At 35.0% G+C, this 26,928-nt stretch overlaps 1 protein-coding gene across 2 annotated transcripts in view; it reads right to left on the minus strand.

The window, feature by feature from the left end:
* Positions 1 to 7,058: 7,058 nt before the first annotated feature.
* LOC126088568 (follistatin) overlaps positions 7,059 to 26,928 on the minus strand; it is an 800,862-nt gene continuing 780,992 nt past the window's right edge. For both annotated transcript variants that reach the window (XM_049906757.1, XM_049906756.1), the window contains one exon: positions 7,059 to 9,666. In XM_049906757.1, the coding sequence (XP_049762714.1) occupies positions 9,611 to 9,666 (56 nt within the window). In that variant the 3' untranslated portion in view covers positions 7,059 to 9,610. The remainder of the gene's footprint in view (positions 9,667 to 26,928) is intronic.

Below are 26,928 nucleotides of genomic sequence, written 5' to 3' on the forward strand. Positions count from 1 at the left end.
CTGAAACCACACTGCCCGTGTGGTTTCAGTTGCCTGAGACTGCAGTCGTGTGCGTGAGTTGCATTTGAGTGAGTGTGTGTATGTATGCGTATGTGTGTCTATTGTTGATGAATGCCAATGGCTGAAAGCCTTAATTGTGAGAGCCTTTTTGTTGTGTCTATCTGCAACTCAGCATCTGCGCTATATAGTGAGTAGAAACTTTCCTTCTCATAATATAATTGTTTATTAAATAGATTTATGGTGGTGGTTAAAGGAAGTTTATTTTGTGGGATATGAAGGTTCATTGCAACAGGTTTCTGTGTGTTAACAACAAGATTGTCAGTGGTCAACCATTTTGCAATGTGTGTGGTGCAGTTCTGTGGCTCATATTGAAGCTCTGTAGCAGTTTTGCCTTTTATCAATATATTTGTGTCATCTGCAAATTTTATATGTTTTTGGGAGTTACTGGATGACTTTAGGTCATTGATAAATATCAAGAACAGCACTGGGCCCAAGATAGGACCTTGGGGTGCACGATACTTACTTTCTTTTCTTTTAGATTGGTAGATGTATACAATGTTTTCTTCCTGATGCACGATTTCTACCATCTGCTCTATTCTTTTCAGGTATGATTCACCCATTCATGTGCCAAGCCCCTAATTCTTACGTATTCCAAATTTTGAAGCAGTAAGTTGTGACCTATCACATAAAAATCTTCTGTGAGGTCCAGAATATTGCCGATAACATGTTCTTTCTGGACTATTGCAGCCAAGGCTTCATTACCAAAATCAAAAATGGCAGTTTCTGTCAACTTGAGTTTTCTGAATCCATGTTGGGTGGCTGATGCAAAATTATTTTGTTCTATGAACAAAATAAGTCATTGTAAAATACTTTTTCCAGTATTTTAGAAAACCCAGACAGCAAAGATATTGGTCTGCAGTTCTTTTAATTTTTCACATCTTCCTTCTTGAATAGAGGCCTTACCTGGGCCGTTATTAGTTTTTTTAGTTTTTCTTGAAAAAAAAAAACACTACTCAATGAATATAAGTTAGGGGCTTAGTCAATACTGTTATACATCATTTTAGTATGTAATTAGGAACATTGTTTTTTGTGTGAAAAAAATTTTGATTTTAATTCCTTGAAAATGTTCAGTATTTCCATTTCATCTCTTTGATACAAAAAGACTGTTTTTCATTTAAATAGATTTTTTGCTTCTCTCTTTTTGCAGAAGTTCTTTTTTTGCTTTTTTCCTATCAATTTGTTTGCTATTTTTCTGAAATATTCATTAAATACATCAGCTACTCTCTGTGGGTCTGTAATTTTGTCTCCATTTTCAACCAGATTAATGTTAAATGCTTTTCTAGTGCTTTCCCAGTTCCTCTCCTGATGATGGCCACATTGCTTTCATTCTATTTGCAGTTTTTTCCATTCAGTTGTCATTTGTTAGTTTCTTTGACCTTCTGGTAATGTTATTTGAGATCTGATGGTATGATTTAAAATAAGCATCAAATTCCGGAGATGTTGTGGTTTGCTTGGCTATGGAATAGAGAAATCTTTTTTATTCACTGACTCTTTTTAAATCTGGATTGATCCAACTACTTTTTTATATTTTTGTCTTCATGATTTTCCTTTTTAGGAGTGGGAAGCATAGCTCAAAACAATACTGGAAGGGCTTAAGAATTTATCATATTCTTGGAGTTCTTGGAGGTATGTACCATCCGTCTATGCAACCAATTGAATGCAGTTTGTTTGTTGCCATACACGTTTTGCTTCACTTATTTGGGAAGCATCGTCAGTGGCCTGTAATACATGTTTCCTCTTTTACATACAATAAACATATTATGTGGTAGATATAATATGCTGCCACATTACATTTTGTCATGTCTTTCTCTTGTTTTTTATCATATGTTTCGTTTGTGTCCCTGCAGTTATCGTGCATTTGCCAGTTATTACTTTCTTAAATATGAAAAAGATAGGGCTTTATATACATGCTTGAGAGAATGCCATTTGTGACTTTTTTGGTAATTATGAGCAGTTTGTTTTGAACTATTTACTCAAGTTGATAAGAGTTCCTGATAAACTGTTGATAATTCTCAGGATAACTACTCAATGATTCCATGAAATTTTGGACAAAGAACCAGATGTTGGTAACCTGCTGCCACTAAGTTTTTCACAACACTTAATACTTCTGACTTGACTTACCTTTCAGGATTTATAACCAACAGGGAGCAAAGTCTTCACCTACATCACTTCCTTTTCCCACAACCATTGTGTGTTTTGACATTCAAACTGTTGTCTTTCATCCACAGTCAGTGGTTGCAATGATGAATTCTCCTCTGTGCAGTATGCAAAGTGATGTCAAACAACTATTTTGGTAATCAAGATAATTACTATGAAGATTTCTGTAGTCTGTGCCAGCTTAAGTGGTATTTATTCCAAAGGAGGTCATGAAGAAGTTGAAGATGACAAAGGCTCCAAGGTCCAACAGAATCCCCATTAGGTTACATACTGAACTGTCAGCTGAGTTAGACACTCTTTTGTCTATAACCTGTCATAGAGCCCTCAAACAAAAATAATGCCTAGTAGTTGGAAAAAAGCACAGAACACACCCATTTAGAAGAAAAAATAGTAGAAGTGATCCACAAAACTACCATCAGGTACCCTTAACATTGATTTGTAGGAGAAATTTTGAACATATTCTGAGCTGGAACATAATAAGGCATCTTGAACAAAAGGATCTCCTCCATGCCAACCAGCATGTATTCTGAAAACATAGAGCATGTGTAACCCAACTTATACTGTCTCACATGACATACTGAACACTTTGGATCAAGCACTCAGGTAGTTGCAGTATTTTTTGATTTCCAAAAAGCATTAAGCATCTGACTCCTTACTACATCTACACTTATTGTCAAAAGTGTGATCATATGGGATATCTACTGAAATTTGTGAGTGGATTAATGATTTTTTGGTAGTGAGGAGGCAACATGTTATCTTGGATTAAGAGTCATTGTCAGATATAAAAGTGACTTTGGTTGTGCCTTAGGGAATTGTGTTGTGACCTTTGCTGTCCATATTGTCTGTTAATAATCTTGTGGACAATATTAATTATAACCTCAGACTTTTTGCATATGACACAGTTATCTATATTGAAGTACTCTCTGAAAGAAGCTGCATACATGTTCAGCCAGATCTTAATAAGACTTCAAAATTGAAAACTTGCCCTCAGTGTTCAGAAATGTAAAATTGTACATGTCACAAAAAGAAAAGAAAACTTAGTATCTTACTACTATAAATTGATGAGTCACTGTTGGAATTGGACAACTCATACAAGTACCTGGGTGTAACACTTTGTAGGGATGTGAAATGGAATGATCAAATAGATTCAGTCATGGGTAAAGCATGTGGCAGACTTCAGCTTATTGGTACAATACTAGGGAAATGCAATCAGTTTACAAAGGCGATTGCTTACAACAAATCACTCATACGACCCATTCTAGAATATTGCTCAAGTAAGTGGGATGCATACCAAATAGAACTAACAGGGGATGTTGAATGTGTACAAAGAAAGGCAGCACGAATGGTCACAGGTTTGTTTGACCTGTGGGAGTGTCTCATAGAGATATTGAAGAAACTGAAATGGTAGACTGTTGAAAATAAATTATCCTGAGAAAACCTTCTTACAAAGTTTCAACAGCCAGCTTTAAATATGACTGTAGGAATATACCCTAGCCCATTCAAAATCACCCAAAATCTTATTCAGGCAGTATTTCACTAGATTTCATTATTCACAGTATAGCTTATCAACTGATGATAACAGTACTATATTTACATCATATGAAAACATTTTATTTCAAGAAATACTCATATTTCGCAATACCTGTAATTCATGTGCATGTCAAAATTCAACCCATTACAAACTGTTGGTTTTAAGATTGACATAGCTTGTTCAATAGCCTTCATTTTCCACTTCCAAACAAACATTTTACTTTCTCCATAAACTTGTTATTTCAAAAGTTGTTCATATGAAACACATTGTGTTCCGGAATGTTCTAATCTTAATATTTAATTCTTTCCAAAATCCAGTGTTACAGTTTTGTATGCCTCATTTTTATGTTTCCAAAACTGTATACTTTCACAAAAATAAAATGTTAGCTTGTTAATTATTAAAATTAGAAATTTTCACTTTTGAGAAAATTCTTGTCACTTTGGAAGTCCCTGTGCACACTAAAACTTCTGCTTCATAAGATAGTACTGTACCTATCATTTTGTCATTTTCTAATTATACATTAAATGAATTTACTTCACTGCCTATTGTATTTTTGTATCTTTCATAATTATAAATCTTTTATGTTAATATCTAAAATGTAGCGGTCCTGTAATTCTGTAATGTATGCATCTGTAAATTGGTATCATACAAAAGCAGCAGGCAGTCACTCTCTGGTGATGATCTTGTGAGGTAACATTATCACTCACCATTGTTGCTGAGAATTGTTATCAGACAGCAGTCAAAATGTATACTTCCTTAGTGAGTGTGCACAGTATTATCAAGTCTGCATCCAGAAAGCACAATGTGCTGTTCTAAGCCAGTCACTGCTGCTTGCGAACTTTGTGACACCACTCCTAGTTTGTGTAGCATACCAATGAGTGTTACGATATTGACATTAATACAGTTCAAGAAAGCTGAGAAAATGTGGTGTTAATAAATATCTACGAAAAGTAAATGTAATATGTTTGATAACAATATTTGTTCTGAAGTGTTGAATCTAACATCAAGGTGTTGAACCACACATTACAACACGTAAAATGTAAAAGTCAACATTTAAAAGTAAATATGAATGAAAAATAAATTCTACAGTGTTGTTGATATTTATTCAAATAGCTATTCACCAAATGCTATAATCACAGGAGAAAAATTAAAGATGAATATCCAGGAAACTTACAAGAAACACAAAAACTGTTTGGTACAGCTTCAAAGTGTGGCCAAATGTAAAGGTTATGCTTTCTGCCTTCATCAATTTTAGGGTCAGCTGAAATGTAGAACACTAATCATCTGCTGTGACTTGTGACTAATGTGTTGCGTAATGTTTCATCATGAGTGGCATATTTAAATCTGATCATGTTAGAAAGAGGGAATTTATTAGTATGTTGTGACAGTCTCTAGTGTTGAATGTTGACGTTTTGAAGTTGTTATTGAGAGATGTTAGTCAGTCATCAGACTGGAGGACTGTTATATGTCAGCCTTTTTATGTTTGGTAGTTATTGGCTATAGATTTGGTTTGGAATTGTAATTTTTAATTTTTGTTTGTCATTTATTATAGATACAATGAGGAAATTTACCAACAGGTCATCACATGCTGCAGTGGGTGACAATATGACCATTGATGTGAAGTTTTTGTAGTTGTATGGGTTTCTGGCTGAATATATCAAGTCTCTCATGTGTGGCAAATTTATATGATTAACCAAAGTCGCTGTGTCTCAGACCAGGGAAGAGCATATGTGGTAGAGTTGTCATGATAATGTTTGGTGATCTATTTGGAAGAATTCCTGTTTTGCGAAGTCTTGGCTGAGTATTCATGATATTGTGTTGTTAAGGTGCTATCGTTGCTATTGATTGTCAATTGGGTATTGTGTTCTTGTTACAGGAATTAGCACTCATACAGCATTGGATTGGTTTTCTTGTTTTATGGAGGTTCTTTCCAGGTTTATTAAGTATACCTGATGGTTGGGGTGGGGTGGGGTGGGGGTGGGGGGTTGGAACCTGATGAAGTGGCATTTGGGAAGGTGAGGTATGGGAGGAGTAGTGGCATTGTGGGAACCTGGGTGTGAGGGGCTATTATTTCAGGGGCTGGATGTTCTGAGGTTGATTGTAGGGTGGTGGTTTGACTTATGAAATATATATTGGTTGGGTTAATTGAGGAATTGAGGGAGAGGTCTATGATTGTTTCAGATTCATTTTCATCTTAGAGGGATTTAGAGCTATGAAGTTTCAGCATTTAGTAGTGAATAAAGTATGTAATCTAAAAATTATAAGGTGGGGACTTGCACAAATACAGCAGATTAGTATAGTGGATGGTTAAATCTATGGTAGGGAGGGGGAAGAAGCACTCTCCCACTTTGATGAGTGTTCACTTTTTCTATTTACATTTATTGAGATTGGCACTACCAATTCAGTGGATTTCATTTGCTGATTTTTGTGTAAGTTTTGGTCTGCATTTAATATTATGAATGTTGCTTATTAGCTTGTTCCTTTCCAACACTCCCTAATTCCTGTGGTTGTCCTGTTAGTTCCGTGTTCTTTGATTTATTTTGATTATATTTAGTACAAACTTTTTGCATCTTGAATGTGCGATGTCATGGTTGCCATATTGTAAAAGGGCAAAATGGTGGCTCAAAGCTGATGGCTGGTACTGGATATTTTGGTATTTCCCAATTTTAACAGCATAGTGTTCCATGAATTCTTGCCACAAGGTCAAACAGTCAATAAGGAGTACTACTTACTAGTTCAACGTCATTTGCATAGAGCAATTGGAAACAATTCATGCCTTTTGCGCTACAATAATACACCTGATCACACTTCATTGCTTGTTCATAAGTTTTTGGGCAACAGCAATATTTTAATGATGCTCCAGCCTCCATATTTGCCAGATATGGCCCCATGTAACCTTTTTTTTTTGTTCCCAAAAATAAAGAAAACCTTAAAAGGCTGTGATTTTACAAGCATGGATGAGATAAAAAACACAGTGCAGAGTGAAAAGCTATCTCCAACATCAAGTTCCAGAACAGTGTAAGAAAATGAAAAAAGTGCTGGCATAAGCATATAATATCTAATGTGATTATTTTGAAGGAGATAGCATTGATATAGATGAAAAAATGAAATTCCATACAAGAACAAAAATTCCGATTATTTTTAACACACATTGTATTGCCATTTAATTATTTCTGTACTGAAATATGAAACTCTAATGTTGTCTTTTTATTGTGGTCACTTAAGGTTTTTGTGATCTGAGAGATTGGAGGTTACAAAAAATACAGGAGATTTTCCAGGGATTTTTCAGAAAGGAAATGAGCATAATAGATATTTTTTCATTTATATTTTATTTGCATGAATATGACTGTGTAGGAATAAAGTCTTAATCTAAATATTATACATTAATCTGTAAAAAATACATGACAAATTCTCAACTTTTGTTAAAGCATCAGGCTACTCCTTTTGCCTGCATATGAGATCATGTTTACTAATATTCTACTTTTGTAATATTTCAATCACATGTTTTTGTATTCAGTGTTATAACTTTCACTGACATGGGACTGTGATTTCATAATAAAACAATACTGAAGAAACATTAAATAATAATAGATCTCGTTCTTATTTGGTTCTGTAAAACTGACTCATGCGCACAGTTTCTGAAGATATTTCAGTCATTAGTTTAATTTATCATCTGCAGCAATTCTTTCCCATGTCTAAGGAAAACCGTAGCATTGCCTCCTCTAAATTAGTTATCCAACATACAGTGTGGACTTCCCACTGACAATGAGGAGGTTATTCAATTTCATGAATAATTAAACAGACTTCAGTTTGAGTAAGCTTTCATAAAATTGAATGCTGCGGCTTTCTTTAGAGAAACTATACATCTACAAAACTGAAAATTACATATTTAAGACATAAAACAGTTTTTTCAGATTTTTTTCAGTACAGCTGCATTAAAATCATAATCAGACCCACTTTGATTGATTCAGATACAGTTAACAATAAGACAAAATTACAGTTCCTAAAACTATATTTACAGTATAACACAAGAACTAACTCATGAAGGTATATATGAACTAAATACAGTTTTTTCTGGTACTGCATAACTTTACGAGTCATGTAATTGCCCAAGTGGTTCTCAACAAGCTGGTTTATGAAGTATATGCAGTTCTATGTTACAAATAAATTTCTGTAATTCATGACATCCAATAATGGAGATCCATGAGGGTATGATTTCTCTTTGAAAAAAGAAAAATCACTGCTATAGGACTTCGGGATCTCTAGACTCTAATCGTTTTACAACCACCAACATCAGAGGTGTCTTACCCTATCTGTCTTGTTCCAATGTATAAGAATTATCACACTTAAATCATCAAGTTGCTTGTTATGGTAGCTGTAATGTCCACTTTTGTTTCTGATTCAAATGGTGGTTATTGCATGTATTTTCCTTTTAAACACAAGCTGTACAACTGGAATACAAATAAAGTATCACAATCCTTTGAGTTAATTTGACCAGTTGCATTCTTTCTGAATGTGACATTAATTACACATGTTTTATCGAGTCTACCATAATTTTAATAATATATTGCTTGCTTTATCCAGCCATTAATCAATACCAGTAGCAGAAGCAATCAGAATATTGCTGTATTTGGCATTGTCTCAAACTTTTATGAAACATCTTATTTGGCTCTTATTATTTGCGGTGTATATTTATTTTCATCCATATTTACACCTGTCTTTGTTAATTTTCAGTTTAACTATTTCCAGTGCCTGGACTAAAAAAATACAGTATGTCTTTTGAAAATAATCACATCAGACTTGTACATCAGTGCCTGATAGGATACTGCACAACACTATGGCTCTCTTAAATAATTTCTGGTATACTGTGATGTGAATCACATTTCAAATTTTGTCAAAGTGCCAGGTATGGAGAAATTGCAGTAACTGCAGAGGAGATGCTGAAAAACTTGTGCTATGTGAAGTGCCAAAGAATTTAATTACACGTTAATTCAAATTTGGTTGATAGATTATCCGATTCTGAAATTTTTGTGTCTTTGGTTTCGGAGACTTTTTTTAAACATTTCAGACAGTTTACATTTATAAGGAAGCAAGTAAACTATGGACCTTATAAAGTAAACCATGTTGTTAGCACATATAATTTGTCTAGTCCTTTCATTGTCTTCTGGAAGTTATTTGAACAAAAGATCTACAGTTTTGTTATAAGCATTAACTAACTAAGAAAATTTTTGTGTGATACTGGTCATATGGTCAAACACTGTGGTTACATTCAGGTCCCTCATGCCATGTCAGCAACAGATCAATAAGGTTACACAAAACTTTGTGTGACCCTATCATCAGCAAGCCACAGGGGCTACTACCTGAGATCCCTTCTTACCTCTCTCACCATTACTCTTCTTTCTGAGCTGTCTGTATGCACTTAATTGTCTTGAAATACATATCTTGCAACACACAACTACTCAAAAGAGCTCTGTAACACATATACTGTTACCACTTCATAATAGCATGAAGATAAATACTCTAATACAACATTAACTATAAACAATACATTTGCATAATATATAGAAATTATGTACAGCAATACATACATGGGTTAATTATGTTACTCTATGAGTCATTCTATAAATACATTTACAATACTCCTGTACTGTGTGATAATTTTAGTTCAAACACCATAAATACATTATTCCCATGAACTGTTAATGGGAGACACAGATGACTGCAAATATCTATAAAACTGAACAGAATGGGGTGTTGAATCTGAAGTGAAGAGTGACCTACAGTCTATAACAATGGGCTAGATTTCACATCACAGGTAGCAGGCTGCATGAGCCTAAACTTTCTACAATCAAGTCATCGTCCTCATAAGTACCTGTTTGCTGTGGTGTCGCTATCTAGTACAGTGTTGGCAACAGCAGCTGAAACAAACAAAGAAAAGAATTTTTTTATTCCCCTTGTAACCTGTTATCACAAGATACCATGCTTGCTACCAATTCTTTTCTTTACTGTTCTGTGCTAACTTACAACTTAAATTACACTTATTTATAATGCCAAAGTGTAATTTTCATACCATTTATTCTTTATGATTGGAGCCCATATTTAAAAAAAAAATTTAATTATAAAATAATTTTTTGAAAGTACAGGGGTTGAAATAAATAGGTCCTGATGAAAGTGCTTCACATGGTGACTGATTCTTGATGGATAGTGCTCACTTTAAATGCTGAGTCGTATACAACTGTTGACAGAGATGCAAAGCTTGTTATTCTCATTGTTTGTTTCAAAGAATTTGTTTAGAGTTACTTACATATTAACTGGTGAACAACAGTGGGAGAATCACATATTTTATTATGGATACTGATGTCTTTTTCTACCTTGTGCCAATACAGTGAGTTATGGAAATGCTGCTGAAGTGATACTATCTAATTGCAGAATTTTGTTCTTTATATTCATCCTTTTGTTGAAAATGTCGTTATCAAATTATGGAAGTTTTATATTGAAAGAAACTCTCAGTAACATAGTTATGTTCATTTATCAGTTGCTTCTTATGCTAGCCAATGTATTACATATTGTGTGCCACATCATTCTTAATAACTTACTTTGTCAAAGCAACAGCTATCTAATGATTAATGGTATGTTATGAAATTTATGTGAATTGCGATTTATTTGTTTCTTATTGGGTATTTACTAATCATATGATTGGGGACAGGAGAGTAATAAATATGTCTAATATAATTTCAGTTATGCAAAACTAGTTTCATTGAGAGGCAGCAATTTATATACAGCCCCCCCCCCCCAGCTGATAGTATTAAAATCATAGAAGTTAATTAATTGCTGAAGCATTTGCAGCAAAATGCCAGAGTCTGAAGTGCTCCTGAAAAGCAGCGAATATCACATAATACTAGTTACAGAAAGATGTGTGAAACCTGAAACTGATAGCAGTAAGATTTTTGGGGATAACTGAAGTGTATATCAAAATGATAAGCTAATGCCAAATGGAGGTGTTGTATTTGTCAAAGTACACAAGAAATTCAAATCTACCAAGGTAGAAAGAAACAGAAGCTGTGTAATGAGACAGGAACTGAAGCTGAGGGTAGAAACACAAAAGCTGAAATGCTTAACTCCATTTTCAAATGTTCATTTAGAAAGGAAAACCCAGGAGAACTGCTCCAATTTAATCCTAATACCTCTAAAAAAATAAGTGAAATAATAGAATAGAATAGAATATGATATTTTTATTAGCCTTTCAGTATTTTTCATACAATTGGCTTCGTCAAAGTTTACAGAGAGTTTTAGTTTCTGTACAATATTCAAATAGTTACAGAAAGGGGAGAAAAGGAACTAAAGACCTTTTCTTCAGCATTATGTAAAACAATGTTTTATACAGTAATTAAATACACACATAAGAAAAGAATCACAGTAAATAACTAGCTTATATAATATCAAAACATTTTCTTCATAACTTAGGTAAAACATATATTTTGATGATTAGTTTCTAAGAATTCTTCAGTTGTATAGAATTAATTGTTTTTTAGCCAGGTTTGTAATGTATTCTTATATTTATTTAGTGGTACTGTACGAGCTGTGCATGGTGACTTATTGAAAAATTTTATGCTTAAGTACTTTTAGTTATTATGGACTACAGCAAGTCTTGTGGAAGGCAAGTCCAGCAGGTGACTGTTTCTTGTACTGTGTGCATGCACATCACATCTCATGTTCAATTTTTTCAGATTTTCTCTGGCATATATTAGACAGTTATATATGTACATGCTTGGCACTGTCATTACGCCAAGAGATTTAAAATAATTTCTGCAGGACTCTCTGGGTGCTAATCTTTCCATGCACCTGATTGCTTTCTTCTGCCATCTGAAAATACATTCAGCCCCTGGGGAGTTACCCCAAAGCAATATTCCATATTGCAGTTGGGAATGAAAAAAAGCATAGTGTGAGTGGAGTAGCAGTTGCTTGCTCACGCTGTTTCTCAATTTATATAATAAGAAAAGTACTTGTGCTAGTTTACTACATAGATAATTGGTGTGTCCTTCTCATGAGAGCTTTTGGTCTATGATTAGTCCAAGTAATTTCACTGTTTTGTTTTCATTTTTAGTTACTTTGAGATTAAATATAATTTCTTCTTTTTTTGTTTGATTTATGCACAGCTGGTTAGCCTGACACCAGTAATTAGCCATTTGCATCATTTCTCTATTTTTGTCCAATCACTCTGTAAGTTCTCTCCTGTACTTACTAATGTCATGTCGTCAGCATATAGTATGTTCTTACATGGTATGTAATTCGAGAAGTCATTAACATAGACAATGAACAGAAAAGGTCCAAGAACAGAGCCTTGGAGTATTCCTCTTTCTATAGGGAGTATTTCTGACCTCTGCTTATTTGCATATACAAGTTGTAACCTATTGCTTGGAAAAGATCTGAATAGTTGGAGTGTGTCATCTTCAATGCCATAGTATTTTAACTTTTTGACGAGTATGTCATGTGACACCGAGTCAAAAGCTTTACTTAGGTCAATAAGTGTTCCAGACATTGATACCCTTTTTTCATACCCTTCAGAAACATTGCTTACCAAAGCTTCTACTGCTTTTACAGTTTATAGGTGTGACCTGAAGCCAAACTGTTGTTCATTTAAAATTTTGTTGGTTTCAAAATACCTGTATATCTGCTTATGCACACAATTTTCTACCAACTTGGATATGATTGGTACTATGGAAATGGGTCTGTAGTTATTTTGGAGGTATCTTTCACCTTTTTTATACACAGGCAATGTAACTGTGAGCTTAATACAGTCGAGGAATATTCCTTCATCAAGTACTGTTTTATAGTGAGAGAAGCGGCATTTCAGTTTCTTTTGCTATACATTTAATGATGAGATTACTAAGTCCATAATAATCTTCTGTTTTGGAATTACTTAATTTGTTTATTGACTTATGAATATCATTTAATGTGATTCGGGTCCAAGTGAACTTCTCAGTTCTTGTCTGTTTTGCACAAGTGAGCAATGCTTGTGCATCAGAGGCAGAATTGATGGGTGGAGTGGTGACGCTATTTACAAAATATTCATTGAGAATATTGCAGTCAATAGGGGTACTCCATTCTTTATTGGTATTATTAATTTCCCTTTTAATGACAGTCCAGGCAGCTTTACATTTATTTTTAGAATTTAAAATATATTCATCATTTGCACAGCACTTAGCATTTTTTATTTATAAGTGTTGGTGTCAGTGGTGTTCACAAACAGCTGAAATCATTACAGTTGAACAAGGCTCTAAGGTCCAATGGAATCCCAAACAGGTTATATACTGAATTTTCAGCTGAGTTAGACACTCTTCTACCTATAACCTGTCATAGATCCCTCAAACAAAAACAATGCCCAGTAGTTGGAAAAAAAACACAGGTTACAATCGTTTACAAGAAAAGTAGCAGAAGTGATCCACAAAACTACCACCAGTTATCCTTGACATCAGCTTGTTGCAGAATCTTAGGACATATTCAGAGCTCGAACATAATAAGGTATCTCGAACAATCTGACCTTCTCCATTTTCTGAAAACATTGATCATGTGATACCCAATATACACTTTTCTCACATAACATGCTGAAAACTTTGCATCAAGGCAGTCAGGCAGATGTAGCATTTCTTGATTTCCAGAAATCATAAAGCATATGACTCAGTACCACATCTACACTTATTGTCAAAAGTATGATCATATGGGGTACCAAGAAATATTTGTGACTGAGGACTTTTTGGTAGAGAGCAGGCAGCATGTTATCGTGGATTAAGAATCTTTGTCAGATGTAGACATAACTTTGGGTGTGCCCTGAGAATTGTCTTGGGACCCTTGCTGTTCATGTTGTATATTAACGACCTTGCAGGCAACATTAATAGTAATCTCCACCTTTTTGCAGATGATGCAGTTATCTTTAATGAAGTATTGTCTGAAAAAAGTAGTGTAAAAATTCAATTAGATCTTGATAAGATTTCAAAGTGGTGCCAATATTGGAAACTTGCTTTAAATGTTCAGAAATATAAAACTGCACATTTCCCAAAATGAAAAAAAATGTAATATCCTATGACTATAATATCAATGAGTGACAATTGGAATTGACTAACTTGTACAAATATTTGGATGTAGCACTTTGCAGGGATATGAAATGGAATGACCATGTTGGCTCAGTTGTGGGTAAAGCAGATAGCAGGTTTGATTTATTGGTAGAATACTGAGGAAATGCGATCAGTCTACAAGGGAGATTGCTTACAAATCACTTGTGCAACCCAGTCTTGAATATTCTTCAAGTGTATGGGATCCTACCAAATAGGTATAACAGGGGATATTTAATGTATACAGTGAAGTGAAGGACGAATGGTCACAGGTTTGTTTGACTTGTGGGAAAGAGTCACAGAGATGCTGAAGAATCTGAACTAGTGGACTCTTGAAGATAGATATAAATGATCCCAAGAAAGATGAGCTAAAAGGTTTCAATATATGACACTAGGAATATACTGCAACCCTCTATGTATTGCTTCCATAGTCACCATGAGAACAAGAATAGTTACAGCATGCACATAGGCATTTAGACAGTCATTCTTGCCGTGCTCCATGTGTGATTTAATTGGGAAGAAACCCTAATAAGTGGTACAATGTGACACACACTGTCTTGTATTTCACAGTGGTTTGGGTTTGCAGAGTATAGATGTCACTGTAGATATAGAGAAACTGCAATCTATATAAATTACCAGTCTGTCCTTCATGAACTCTCCCACTGAGTAGCAAAATTTGTGTACTTGAGTATCATTTGTTTACTTTTTTCCTTCTTCAATGCATCTAATTCCATATTCTGGATATTACTGCCTTTTAGATGATTCCTATTTTCAATCTCGTACATTGGGGAGACTGAGTGCCCAATTTTAATTGATGAACAGGTTGCATTAAATTATCTTTATTTTTTTGTTTATGTTAACAATCAAAATGAGTTTCTTTGAAAAAAAAATTGTTTTATACATAATAAGAAGAAGACTTCTTAAAAACTTACATAGAAGACTGTTTATAGTTTACAGAGAACAACTAGACATTAAGATGGACATACCTCAACAGTAATGGGGAAAATATATTTATAACTGGTGAGATTATACCCAAGACATTGTAATCACAAGTAAGCTGAAGGGTTCTATTTTCCAGAAGTACTGCTTCTCAGACCTTGTCACCATTCCAGGTGAAAAAAGGAAGGAAGATTAGAATTTAACATACCATCAAGATGACAAAGGAGAAATATTTCCATTTCTGTTTCCATTAATGATGATAGAGCTGCTTCTGCTCATTGTCATCCCACCCCTCCCTCTACCTCTACTTCTTAATTGAATTACTAATTTCTCTTCTTCTTAAACCTCTTATACTTCTCACTATGTCCTCATCATCTCTGGGCTGCAGTTGGTAAGTGCTTACCAATGTACAGTCTGTGATCACCTGCTCTTCCTGATGCCCTCCTCCTCCGTTTTCATCTTTGCCTCTTCTTGTCCTCGCAGTACAATAGGTTGGTCCCTCTTATCCTAGGGTCTGGGTAATCTGCCATTCCTTCCATTTGTTTTGAACCTTCCCTGGTCTATCCCTCTATACTCCCTGTGGAAGGAACTTTTAGTTCCAAAATCTTTGATTGTGTCAAGTATTTTTGACTATGCCTGCTGGCAGTATTGATGTTTCACCTCCTGGCCAACATACTTTTAAAAATCAGTAACGTTTCTTAAACAGAAACATTTTTTAAACCATTTTGATGTTCCAGATTTACATGACTGGTGTAATCCCACAAGTTAGTACCACACTTCCTCTAGAGAGTGGATGAATACAATCCATTTGAGTTCCTCTGTTTGAACAATGTGGCACTGTGATCAATGGTAGTTTTGTCCTTAAAATTTATTACATATCTCACCTTTGTGTGTAAATAACTTAATTACAAACCACTGCATGTGTCACGTCATTATACTTTTCTGTTGAATAGCTCTGTAATGCTGCTACTGAGAGACGTTCCCCAGTGGGCAGTGGAGGACAATGGTTTAAACTGCTTCTCCACCACCATAATTTCACTAAATCATTTAAGACACATGGTGAAATGATTCCTACGTAATTGACACAGCCAATTTGCTTCTCCATCTGTTTCTCTGAGTTTGTGCTCTATGTCTAATGGTTTCTGGACACTGTAGAAAAGCACAAAGTTCTTACAGTGTAGGTTTCATGGCCATTGTGTATGTCCTTGCTGATACATGGTTTCTGGTACTTAGGCTACCACGTTAAGTATAACTTTCAGTGTAAAATTTCATCTTCTGTTACATGAGATATTATCAGAGGCTATCCTGATAAGTTTTTAACTCTCTACTTTTAAGTGCTTTGAAAAACTGTAACTCAGAACAGTGTTAGAAACAATGGTTCAATCTGCTCATCTATAACAATCAAGTCACTCAGTTACTGAGGATGAGACACCTGGTCACACCTTCATGCAATGAATGAGACAGAAAACAATGAATTTTGACCCTACAAGTGAAAAAAGACAAACTCAGTTTCATTTATTGGAATGATTATGACCAGTATGCTATGGGATGCAAGAGAAAATAATCTTATCAGTTTCCTAGTACATGGTACAACAAGAACTTAAGTCTCCATGACCAAATGTATGATGAAATAAATAGAGTAGGTCTGCATTATAAAGGAAATAAACAATGCATCATCTCGCAGAAGTGTTTTGGCAAAGAGAAAACTGGTGAATTTGAAATATTATTTGTTGGAACATCCATCCTTTTCACAAAATTTGATACTGTCTGACTTTCACCTATCTAAAGAAATTTATGGTTGTGCTTTGAGTCCATTATGATTGGTATTTTGCAGACTTTTCAGAATCACACTTCAGAGATGGAATCATACAGTTAATCAGGAAAACTTTTTACCAGTCAGGATATCTTAGTACCGCTTAACCACTTTTGTTTTAAATGGCAGCTGCTCTGCCTAATTGCATTATTTCTTCCATGATTTCTAGCTAATATTTCATTTGTCTTTCCAACTTCCTGCCACCTCTGAGGTTTGTCATTATCCTTTAATTGCTATGTCTTTGAAGAGAGTTTCTGATGACAGTGATTTAAGTTGAACAATGCCAGGTTGATACAAATATCTTGATATTTCAGTACTGAATTAATGCTGTTTGTTTTTACTTCTTACTAACACATTATTTCCTTCTGGAATGATTTAAATTTAGCTAGAGCATTGGATATACGAAAAATTCTTTGTTTTTAAAGACTGCTCTACTGTCTACCTGAATGACACTGTAGCTTTGTACCAGCTTTAAAATTGAAGCTTTAGTCTAATAGGGCATAGTTAATATACATTTTCACTTTGCCAAGCACTCAGTAACTATAGATGTAAAATGCTCCACTGTCAGCTGCAATGTGTAATTTATTTTGTGTCCAGTATAAAAAAAAATGGTAAAAAGTGGTGCCAAGGTGCTCCAACTGACTGTAGTTACTGGGAAAATGTTAGACAAAGTGCACTGTACTAAAAGGAAGTGTTGTAGTTGTGGTCTTCAGATAAAGGACTGCAGCTCTCCATGCTAGTCTAACTTGTGTAAGCCTCTTTATATCTGCATAATTGCTGCAACCTACATCCATTTATAGCATACTTCTGTGAGACTGATGACCCCTTGATGCCTCAGGATGTTCACTATCAACCAATTCCTTCTTTGGTCAAGCTACCTTTAACACAGGATACTTTCCAATTGCTAGCCAGAGTGCTTGCCTACGTGTGTGGGTAGCCTGACTGCTACCACTCCAGACAGGTTTGGGAGCACATTCACAGGCTGACTACACCTGTTGGCAACAACAAATCTGATGTGGTTCATGATCCCAGAGGTGGAATCACCAAATCACAGAAAGTAGAGTAAGGTACAGCAGATAGGGAAAGGACCTCAACTAAGAAAGGCAAAATAACAGAAAGGCTGACTTCCTGACCATGGGCAGAAACAATGGAAAGAGACAGTGTTCTCATAATTTAGATGCTTGCATGTCCTTAGTCTACAAAATGGTTTTCATAATCATAGTGCTTAGTATACTGGATGAATCATCTTAAACTTGCGCCACAAATATTCTGGTAATGGAAAGTGCTATTGATGTGTGGTTTTCAAAGAATGGATTGGTAATCAGGGGGTTCATATTGTTAGCCAATAAACAGATTGTAATAATACTTAGAAAGTGTATTTTTTGTGTAAATAATACTCAGAAAGTCTATTTTTTGTGTAAACATACACTTTTTTAATGTAACAATACCTACTGACACCAACAAACTGAAAGTAGTGTAAATTAGAATGTCTGTGGTGTTTGTTGCAGGATTCTAGTGTGAGTCATTTATAAGATATCATATTTTGAAAAGTTTCCACACCAACACTTCTTTGTGCCATTCAGCGTGCGTAGTTGCTAGGTACTATGTTGTCTGCTTACAGTGTGCTTGAGTGTTCCTTGGTGCATTGAGACTATTTTACCATCTCTGATTTTAAATTGTTTGATTGATGTACAAGTTGTCCAACCTATAATGTTATTTGTGCCTTCCATTTCCGCAATATTTGCGCTGCAAGTTTTAGGTGGTTCACCCTGTATACTCAAAGCAGTGAGTGTATGCTTGGATTTTATGTTGTGAAAATTATGATGTCAAATTTGTGAGAGTTTGTAGCTATTGCATGACATATGATACAGTGATATTAGCAGTGACACATCAAAAATAAACTCTTTTGTAGGAAATTTAGTTTGAAGATTTCAATAGTCATTAAGTTTTCTGATAAGATAAAAAAATAAAAAAATTCATGGTTGCTATGTGCACTTTAAGTATTTATCTAAACCTTTGCAGAGAATATAATCATTTTAAACTATACTTATGTGTAATTCTTATTAATGATCCAAACAATTTGCAGGTATCACATTGCTCTATTAGCTCCTATGAACGTGGTTTTAACTTGTAGCTTTTTGTACTTGTTAAGCAGTGAAGTATGTATATAAAAATAAATCACGTTTCTGAATGTAATTATACAGTACAAGTAGCTGTCTGTGCATCATATGAACATAACTGTGATTTCATTTATAATAATTATCTAAAGTTCGAAATTTTAGAGGTTTTAACTGCCAACTACCAATGAAATTGATAAACTCGGCAGAATGAAGCTTTGAAACTTTCTAACCTATAATTATTGCAGTAAGATTTTTTATGATGGTGTAAAAGCTATAAGTGTTCTAACATGTGATTTTCCTAACTGACAAAAATACAGTTTCAAACAATTCTTGTTATTTTTCTGGCTACCATTGTGTTGTGAAAATAATTTGGTATCTCGATACCTTTACAACATTAAAATAGTAATGAATCATGAAAGAGGGCATCCAGGATTTGCAGAATGAGTGTTTAATGTAGTGAAATACCTGTTTGTTGTAAAATAAAAAAATAAAAAACAAAGAAAAACACAAATGTGACAGTACCATTGATTAATTTTGTCAATGTGTCATATGACAACAACAAGTAAATATAGTGAGAGTTGTTCAAAATTTATAATATTTATATAAAAGATATAGAAATTTTGTCAAATTTAAATAAGAAAAGACAGCATCACAATAAACATGTAAAACAAGAATGTTTGAAATACAAAAATTAGGTTTTTGGCCTGAGCAACCAGAGAAAGTAATCATGTATGTGTGAGGTCTGCTTGCTTGTGTGAAAGTGTATGTGCTTTTCTTTTCTAATGAAGGGTCTGGCCAAAAGCTTAACACATAACAGTCCTTTCATTGTGCATGTCAAAGGTTTTGAATGCTTGGCATATTTTTTTGATTTAACTAAGGCATTTGAAAGTGTTGATCACAAAATATTGCTCCAGAAGTTGGACCATTATGGAATACGGGGAGTAGCTCAAAATTGGTTCACCTCTTACTTTAACAACAGGCAGTAAAAGGTCATTATTCACAATGTTGATAACGGCTGTGATGTGGAGTCTGAGTGGGGTACTGTCAAGTGAGGGGTACCCCAGGGATCAGTGTTGGGCCCACTGCTGTTCCTTATTTATATAAATGATATGCCCTCTAGTATTACGGGTAACTCTAAAATATTTCTTTTTGCTGATGACACTTGCTTGGTAGTAAAGGATGTTGTGCGCAACATTGGCTCAGTTTCAAATAGTGCAGTACATGACCTAAGTTCATGGCTTGTAGAAAATAAACTAATGCTAAATCACAGTAAGACTCAGTTTTTACAGTCTCTAACACACAATTCAACAAAACCTGACATTTTAATTTCACAGAATGGGCATATGATTAGTGAAACTGAACAGTTCAAATTTCTAGGTGTTCAGGTGTGGAAAGCCCACATTCAGGATCTTGTTCAAAGACTTAATACAGCAATTTTTGCTATTTGAACGATACCAGAAGTGAGTGATCCCTTCGACATGAAAATTAGTCTACTTTGCTTATTTTCATTCGCTTATGTCATATGGTATTATATTCTGGGGTAACTCTTCTCATTCTAAAAGGATATTTTTGGCTCAGAAACGGGTGGTTTGGGCAATAAGTGGTGTAAGTTCACAAACCTCTTGTCAACCCCTGTTCACAAGTCTAGGTATTTTGACATTGGCCTCTCAATATACATATTCCTTAGTATCATTTCCTGTTAACAATATTAGCTTATTCCCCAGAATAAGCAGCTTTCACTTGGTTAATACTCAGCAGAAATCAAACATGCATTTGGATCGGACTTCCTTAACGTGCAAAAAGCTGTGCAGTATACTGCTGCATCCATTTTCAATAAGCTACCAATCAAATTAAAAAATCTTAGCAGTAATCCACACACTTTCAAATTGAAACTGAAGAGTTTCCTCATGGGTCACTCCTTCTGTCGAGGAGTTCCTTGAAAAATTAAGCTGATTCTTATTGTTGATTGTATTTACTTAAACTTATGGACTGACATTTTTCAGGTTCATAAACATTTATTTTTTTCTGTTATTACTTTTAAGTTGTAATTTCATGTACTGAAACGCTCCATGACCCAGGAGATTTGCTCCTCAATTTGGTCCTACAGAACTTGACGTATAAATAAAAAATAAATAAAATACAATTCAACATGTCATATTTACAGCGAGTATCAATATATCCTTCCCATAATTGTTGACATTCTGACCTAGACTTTCCATTTTTCAAAATCACAGTTCTTTTGCTAGCACTTGATGGAACTTCCTAATACAATTAGTAAGAAAGACTGGTCTTTGTTGACATTAAAAGGAGAATTTAAAAGTTAAAATAAAAAGTTGGGACATATTTTGCATTGACTAGAGGCATCAAGTCTTTCTTTTTTTTTTTTGGAGATTACCGATGGTGTTTTATAGGCCTGCATTTGTTTCCAGTCATTAATGATTTGTTTCCTTTTTTCTGGTGGATAGCATTTTTGTTTTTCGTGATGTGGATATCTTCTACCTTTCCTCACCCTTTCCTGATATGATGTGCTTTTTTCCTTCGATACAGACTTTACTTCACATATTTCCTCTGCTTCATAACTTACACTTTAAGATGTTTGGTAGAGCAACCTAAATAGGTATTTTTGAAAAATCAATACATTTCCAATAGAAAATCATTTAAGGTTTATGTTCACCATTAAATGTGTGCCTAGTTTATTCAAAATATCTTTGAAATCAATGAAATCGTTGTATGACAATTCAAAGTCATCATAAAATTGTGGCTTTTTCTTAACACTTCTAATGACGTGAACATATTGAAGTGCAATATATACTAGGCTTCACTTATTTGCTCTCCTTATCTCTTTTTCAATCATCAAATGTGTTCCATCACCTTCATTCTGTGTATTCCCTTTTGTGAAGTATTTATGGGTAATTTACTTAGTTTTCTGGAATTTGTGAAAGATGTACATGTACATGACAATTGTATATCTATTTTTTGTTGTTGTTGAGGGCAGCAATTGTCTTCCTTGTTTCGTTTTGTAGTCAAATATTGTCAAATTGTAAGTAGACAGTTTACCTTCTCCATAAAAATTGAGGTGTCTTTCATAGGTATAGGAAACCACATAAAAAAGAAACTGAATTCAGAGCTCAATATTTTTGAAGACATAAAGAGAGTACCATTAGGCTTGCCATTCTTTTTGTGATCTTCTGTGCAGTCTCTGTATAAACTCACAATAGTTATTCCTCCTTCTATAATCTTGTGGATGCTGGTAGGTAATGACTCTCAGTGCAAGGGATTGATTTAATGTGTGTCTGCATCCCAAAGATCCTCTAGTACAATTTCACCTTTAATTCATTCAGATCTAGTTGACACTGTTCATCTGATAATATACAAAGTAGGCAAAAAATATTAACAGACTCTCAACCATTGTCCATCCTTTACAGAATGGAACATATGCTGTATATCCTTCTTGGGATATCTATATTGTAGCTTTATTTCAGTGGTATGTTGTATGATATGTTCCCATTGCTTAGACAAATCCCCTATCTTCTAGTAGTTTGAAAAAATCACTCTCCTGTCATCTTCAATGAAATTTGAGGTACAAGTTTGAGAACAGTTTTGACATGGTAGCTTAGTACTCCTAAATGCTATATATTTTAAAGAAGTTACAAAGGGCTTGTGCTTTTCTGTGCTCCCATTTGGTAGGATGTGACTTTCTTCTTCCGTTTGGAGTTTATTTTATTTTTGGTAGCCTGGTTTTCTTCATTGCTAGTACTAGAATGAGAGAGAAGTTGATTGCAATCTAAGTGATTGTTCTTTTTCACTTGTTGATCCTCAGAAGTAAATGACTTCATGCTTTTGGTATTCTCAATTGGAATTTTCATAGGAGCTCAGCCTTTTTTCTGCTGTGTGTCCACTTGTTGTCAATGTGATCTTTAGATAACCATATAATTCTTCTGATGTCAAAGCATTGTTACATTCAAAGTCAAACTCAGGATTTTCTACACTGACATCACTGTTAAGAAGGCGTTCGTAGTTATCATTTTTTGGTTGGAACCACATGCTTCTGTGTGAGCATTTGACTGGAGGAGGAGATGGCGAAAATTCTCTTCTAAATGGAATCAAGTCATGCTCACTTTAAGACTGCAAGTATTCAGCACATTCATAGCCACACCGCACCCACACATTCCCACTATTAATCTGCTTCTTAAAATTAAAGCAAGCATGCTTACGACAAATTTCCTTCATGGTTTCATCTAGTTCTTTCATCTTAAGCAATCATTCTGGCTCTGAATGATCCTCAGTGTTTTGTGCCTTGGTGGTTAAAACATTCTGGAGAAATCAAGAAACATGCGAGGCGATACCCTGACTCTACAGCTTATCTCAGAAGATAGGTTGGAGAAAGGAAAACCTATGTTTATAGCATTTGTAGATATAGAGGAAGCTTTTGACAATGTTGATTGGAATACACCATTTGAAATCCTGAATTTAGCAAGGATAAAATACAGGGAGCAAAAGATTATCTACTACATGTGCAGAAACCAGTCTGTAGTCATAAGAGCCAAAGGACCCCATACGGACACAATAATTGAGGAGGAAATGAGGCAGGGTCAGGTGCAGCTACCGGTTCAGTTCTTGAACAGATGGTTAGGGCATTATCACAATGTGAAATGGGATTTATTCGTCTCGTAAAATACAATTTTCAAATCATTTGATTTGATGCGTAGGAGACGTGACAATATTTACAACAAGAATCAAGCTACGTGTTAAATATATTACTGCTTTTATTTTAATTTAAATTTTTAACTCCTTATAATATTCTGGTGGTTGGGCATAGAGTTTTAAACACTACATCAGAAGTTTAAATTCTCTCTGTGGTGAGTGCTACAGGTGCGGTGAAAATGGAAATTGTCAAGTCTATGTTGATTTTTTTTAATAAGAATAGCAGCTCCTCATAAATGTGTTGTTGTTGTTGTGGTCTTCAGTCCAAAGACTGGGTTTGATGCAGGTTTCCATACTACTCTATACTGTGCAAGCCTCTTCAGCTCTAACTACTACAACTTGCATCCTTTTGAATCTACTCACTGTATTCATGTTTGTCTCCCTCCCTTCTCTCAATACTAAATTTGTGATCTCTTGATGTCTCAGAATGTGTCCTATCAACTGATCCCTTCCTCTAGCCAAGTTGTGGCACAAATTTCTTTTCTCCCCAATTCTGTTCAGTACCTCCTCATTAGTTATGTGATCTACCCATCTAATCTTCAGCAGTCTTCCGTAATATTACTTTTCGAAAGTTTCTTTTCTCTTCCTACCTAAACTGCTTATTGTTCCTGTTTTGCTACCTATGTGGCTTCAATCCATATAAATACTTCCAGAAAAGCATTCCTAACAATTAAATCTACATTTGATGTTAACAGAACAGAGAGGAAACCTTTATGTCCTCTCCCTGTACTTTAATTCCTACTCCAAATTCTTCTTCGGGGTCATTCACTGCTTGCTCACTGTACAGTTTGAAAAACATAGGGATGGACTGCAACTCTGTTTCACTCCCTTCTCAGCCACTGCTTCCCATTCATGTTCCTTGGGCTTCTGTACAAGATGTAAAGAGCCTTTCATTCCCTCTATTTTATCCCTGCTGCTGTCAGAATTTCAAAGAGAGTGTTCCTGACAACATTGTGAAAAGCTTTCTCTAAGTCTATAAATAGTATACATATAGGTTTGCCTTTCCTTAATCTATCTTCTAAGATAAGTCGTAGAGCCAGTATTGCCTCCCGTGTTTCTACATTTCTCCGAAATCCAAACTTATCTTCCCGGAGGTCAGGCTCTACCAGTTTCACAATTCTTCTGTAAAGAATTAGTGTTAATATTTTGCAATCTTGTCTTATTAAATGGATAGTTCAGTAATATTCACATCTTTCAACACCTGCTTTCTTTCTAATTGGAATTATTGCATTCTTGTTGAAGTCTGTGGGTATGTTGCTTGTCTCGTACATCTTGCTCATAAGATGGAAAAGTTTTTGTCATGGCTGGCTCTCTTAAGGTTCAGTAGATCTGACAGGATATTGTCTACTCCCAGGGCCTTGTTTCAGCTGAGGTCTTTCAGTGATGTGTTAAATTCTTCTCACAATATCGTATCTCATCTTCATCTGTGCCCAATTCCATTTCTATACTACTGCATTCAAGTTCACCTCACGCCTATAGAATGCCTTCCACCTTTCAGCTTTCCCTTCTTTGCTTAAGACTTGATATTTTGTACAGCTGTTCTCCTCTCCAAAAGCCTTGCTTGTAACTTTGTGTGATATGAACAGCAATAAGTCTTTTTTAAAAAGCAGCCTAATTTTTTTATATTGTCATCCACTTCCTCTTCTCAAGACCAATTCAAATACATATTACAGTGAACAATTCATCTAAACATGCCATTCTTAAAAACATAGCACAAACCTGAGTTTGAGACTCCTGTACTAGCACACAGTGGATGTACCTAGGAAAACATAACTCGTCCACTTGCTGAAGTTAACAGTAAACAAATGGAAACATAAGGAAAATGCACACCAGCCATTTAGTCAACAATCTTCAGTTGGTGGTTTGTGTGAGTTCAATGTACACCAAAGAAGAAAAAAATAGAAGTGCTACTCATCTATGGAGAATGTGTGTTAGCAGAACAGCAATTGCAGTTATGTTTTCTTGTTTATAATATGGGTAGATGTAGCATAGTACTGTAGTAACTTTTTAAACAATATCTTGTTTACAGTAAAGGCAATAATGATGCTGCAGCTTTTAATCAGTGATTGACTTTACTATACACGACATGTCATGTAAAAGTAGAGTACAACATGTACCAATATTGTAAATAGAAAAACATTATTGCAGTTACTGTTCTGCCACCTTATGTTCTCCATAGATGAGTAGCATTGCTACCTTTTCTTCATTGGTGTACTTTGTACTTTAGCTATTAGATTGTTTTACAACATGTACAGTGTGAGTCTGTGATGATGTTACATACTTTCATGATGGTGGAGAAGGATAAATGTATCAATTTGAGGTAAATGACCCTATCCAAGATCATTTGAGTCAAAAGGTATAAGTAAAAACCTACACAAGTTTCACCTTAGCCTCATACAGTGCTCAAACCATGGGCCTTAACTTTGGAACCCTGATCATGATGTGCAGAGTTTCTGCTGAATACTCTTCAGTGCACTTTGATAATTTCTCCGGTTGATGGATTAGTAATGGTGAATTTAAGCTGATGTCAGGGGGGAGGGAGAGAGAGAGAGAGAGAGAGAGAGAGAGAGAGAGAGAGAGAGAGACTAAAAACAATAAAAAACTCAATACTCAATAACCATTTAAATTATCATAAAAATATAATTTGAATGGTTACTGAGTCTTTTTTGTTGTTATTCACAATGTCTCTGAGCCATGGTTGCCCTTTCCAGACAGCTGTTCGTAGAAACTGAAAAAACCTAAGTCTATGGTTCAGTAATAATAAATTTCATTTACCTGCTCATGTTTCACAAGCTGCTGCATTTACAACAGTTGTTCAAAACGGGGTCCCCCAACATCAGTGCAGTCTTGGCATCATAACACAAAATTCTGTCATACAAATTCTAATATCCCCAATGTCATTTGAACAATGTCGCAGACAGTGAGAACTCTTGCCAGGAGATGCTCTTCAGTCTCAACAGGCTTTCCACAAAGCCCCACAAGAAGAAATTAGGTTGGGTGATATCAGGTGAATATGCTGGCCACAAAACAGGACTTCCTCTGCCTATCCACTTTTCACAGAATGTCTGGTCCACATTTTCTTGAATCCTCAGTCCAAAATGAGGCGTGTCTCTATCATGTTGGAACCGATCTATTGATGGATAGCAAATAGACTATGTTCCCAGAACCAAGGTATCATACCTCTGATAAACACTGTGTACACTGGAGCATTTAAGTGGTGAGGAAGAAGAAAAGGGCCTAGTTACTGCCTATACCTTTCACTACATTGATAGATAATCTGTGTTGATGGCTCTTCACAACTGTAGTGCGGGGATTCTCATCGCCCAAAACATCATTGCTGCGACTATTTAGCATTTCGTCTCTGGCGATACCAGGCTTCATCCGTGAATAGTAACTATGCAGAAAAGTGGGGAATGACCGTAAGGCATTGCAAGAACTATTTACTGAACACAACATGATGTCCAAATTCAGCAGGAGTTAAAGCATGCACTTTCT

Source organism: Schistocerca cancellata, chromosome 6 (genome assembly GCF_023864275.1).
Source record: "Schistocerca cancellata isolate TAMUIC-IGC-003103 chromosome 6, iqSchCanc2.1, whole genome shotgun sequence".
Classification (NCBI taxonomy): Eukaryota; Metazoa; Arthropoda; class Insecta; order Orthoptera; family Acrididae; genus Schistocerca; species Schistocerca cancellata.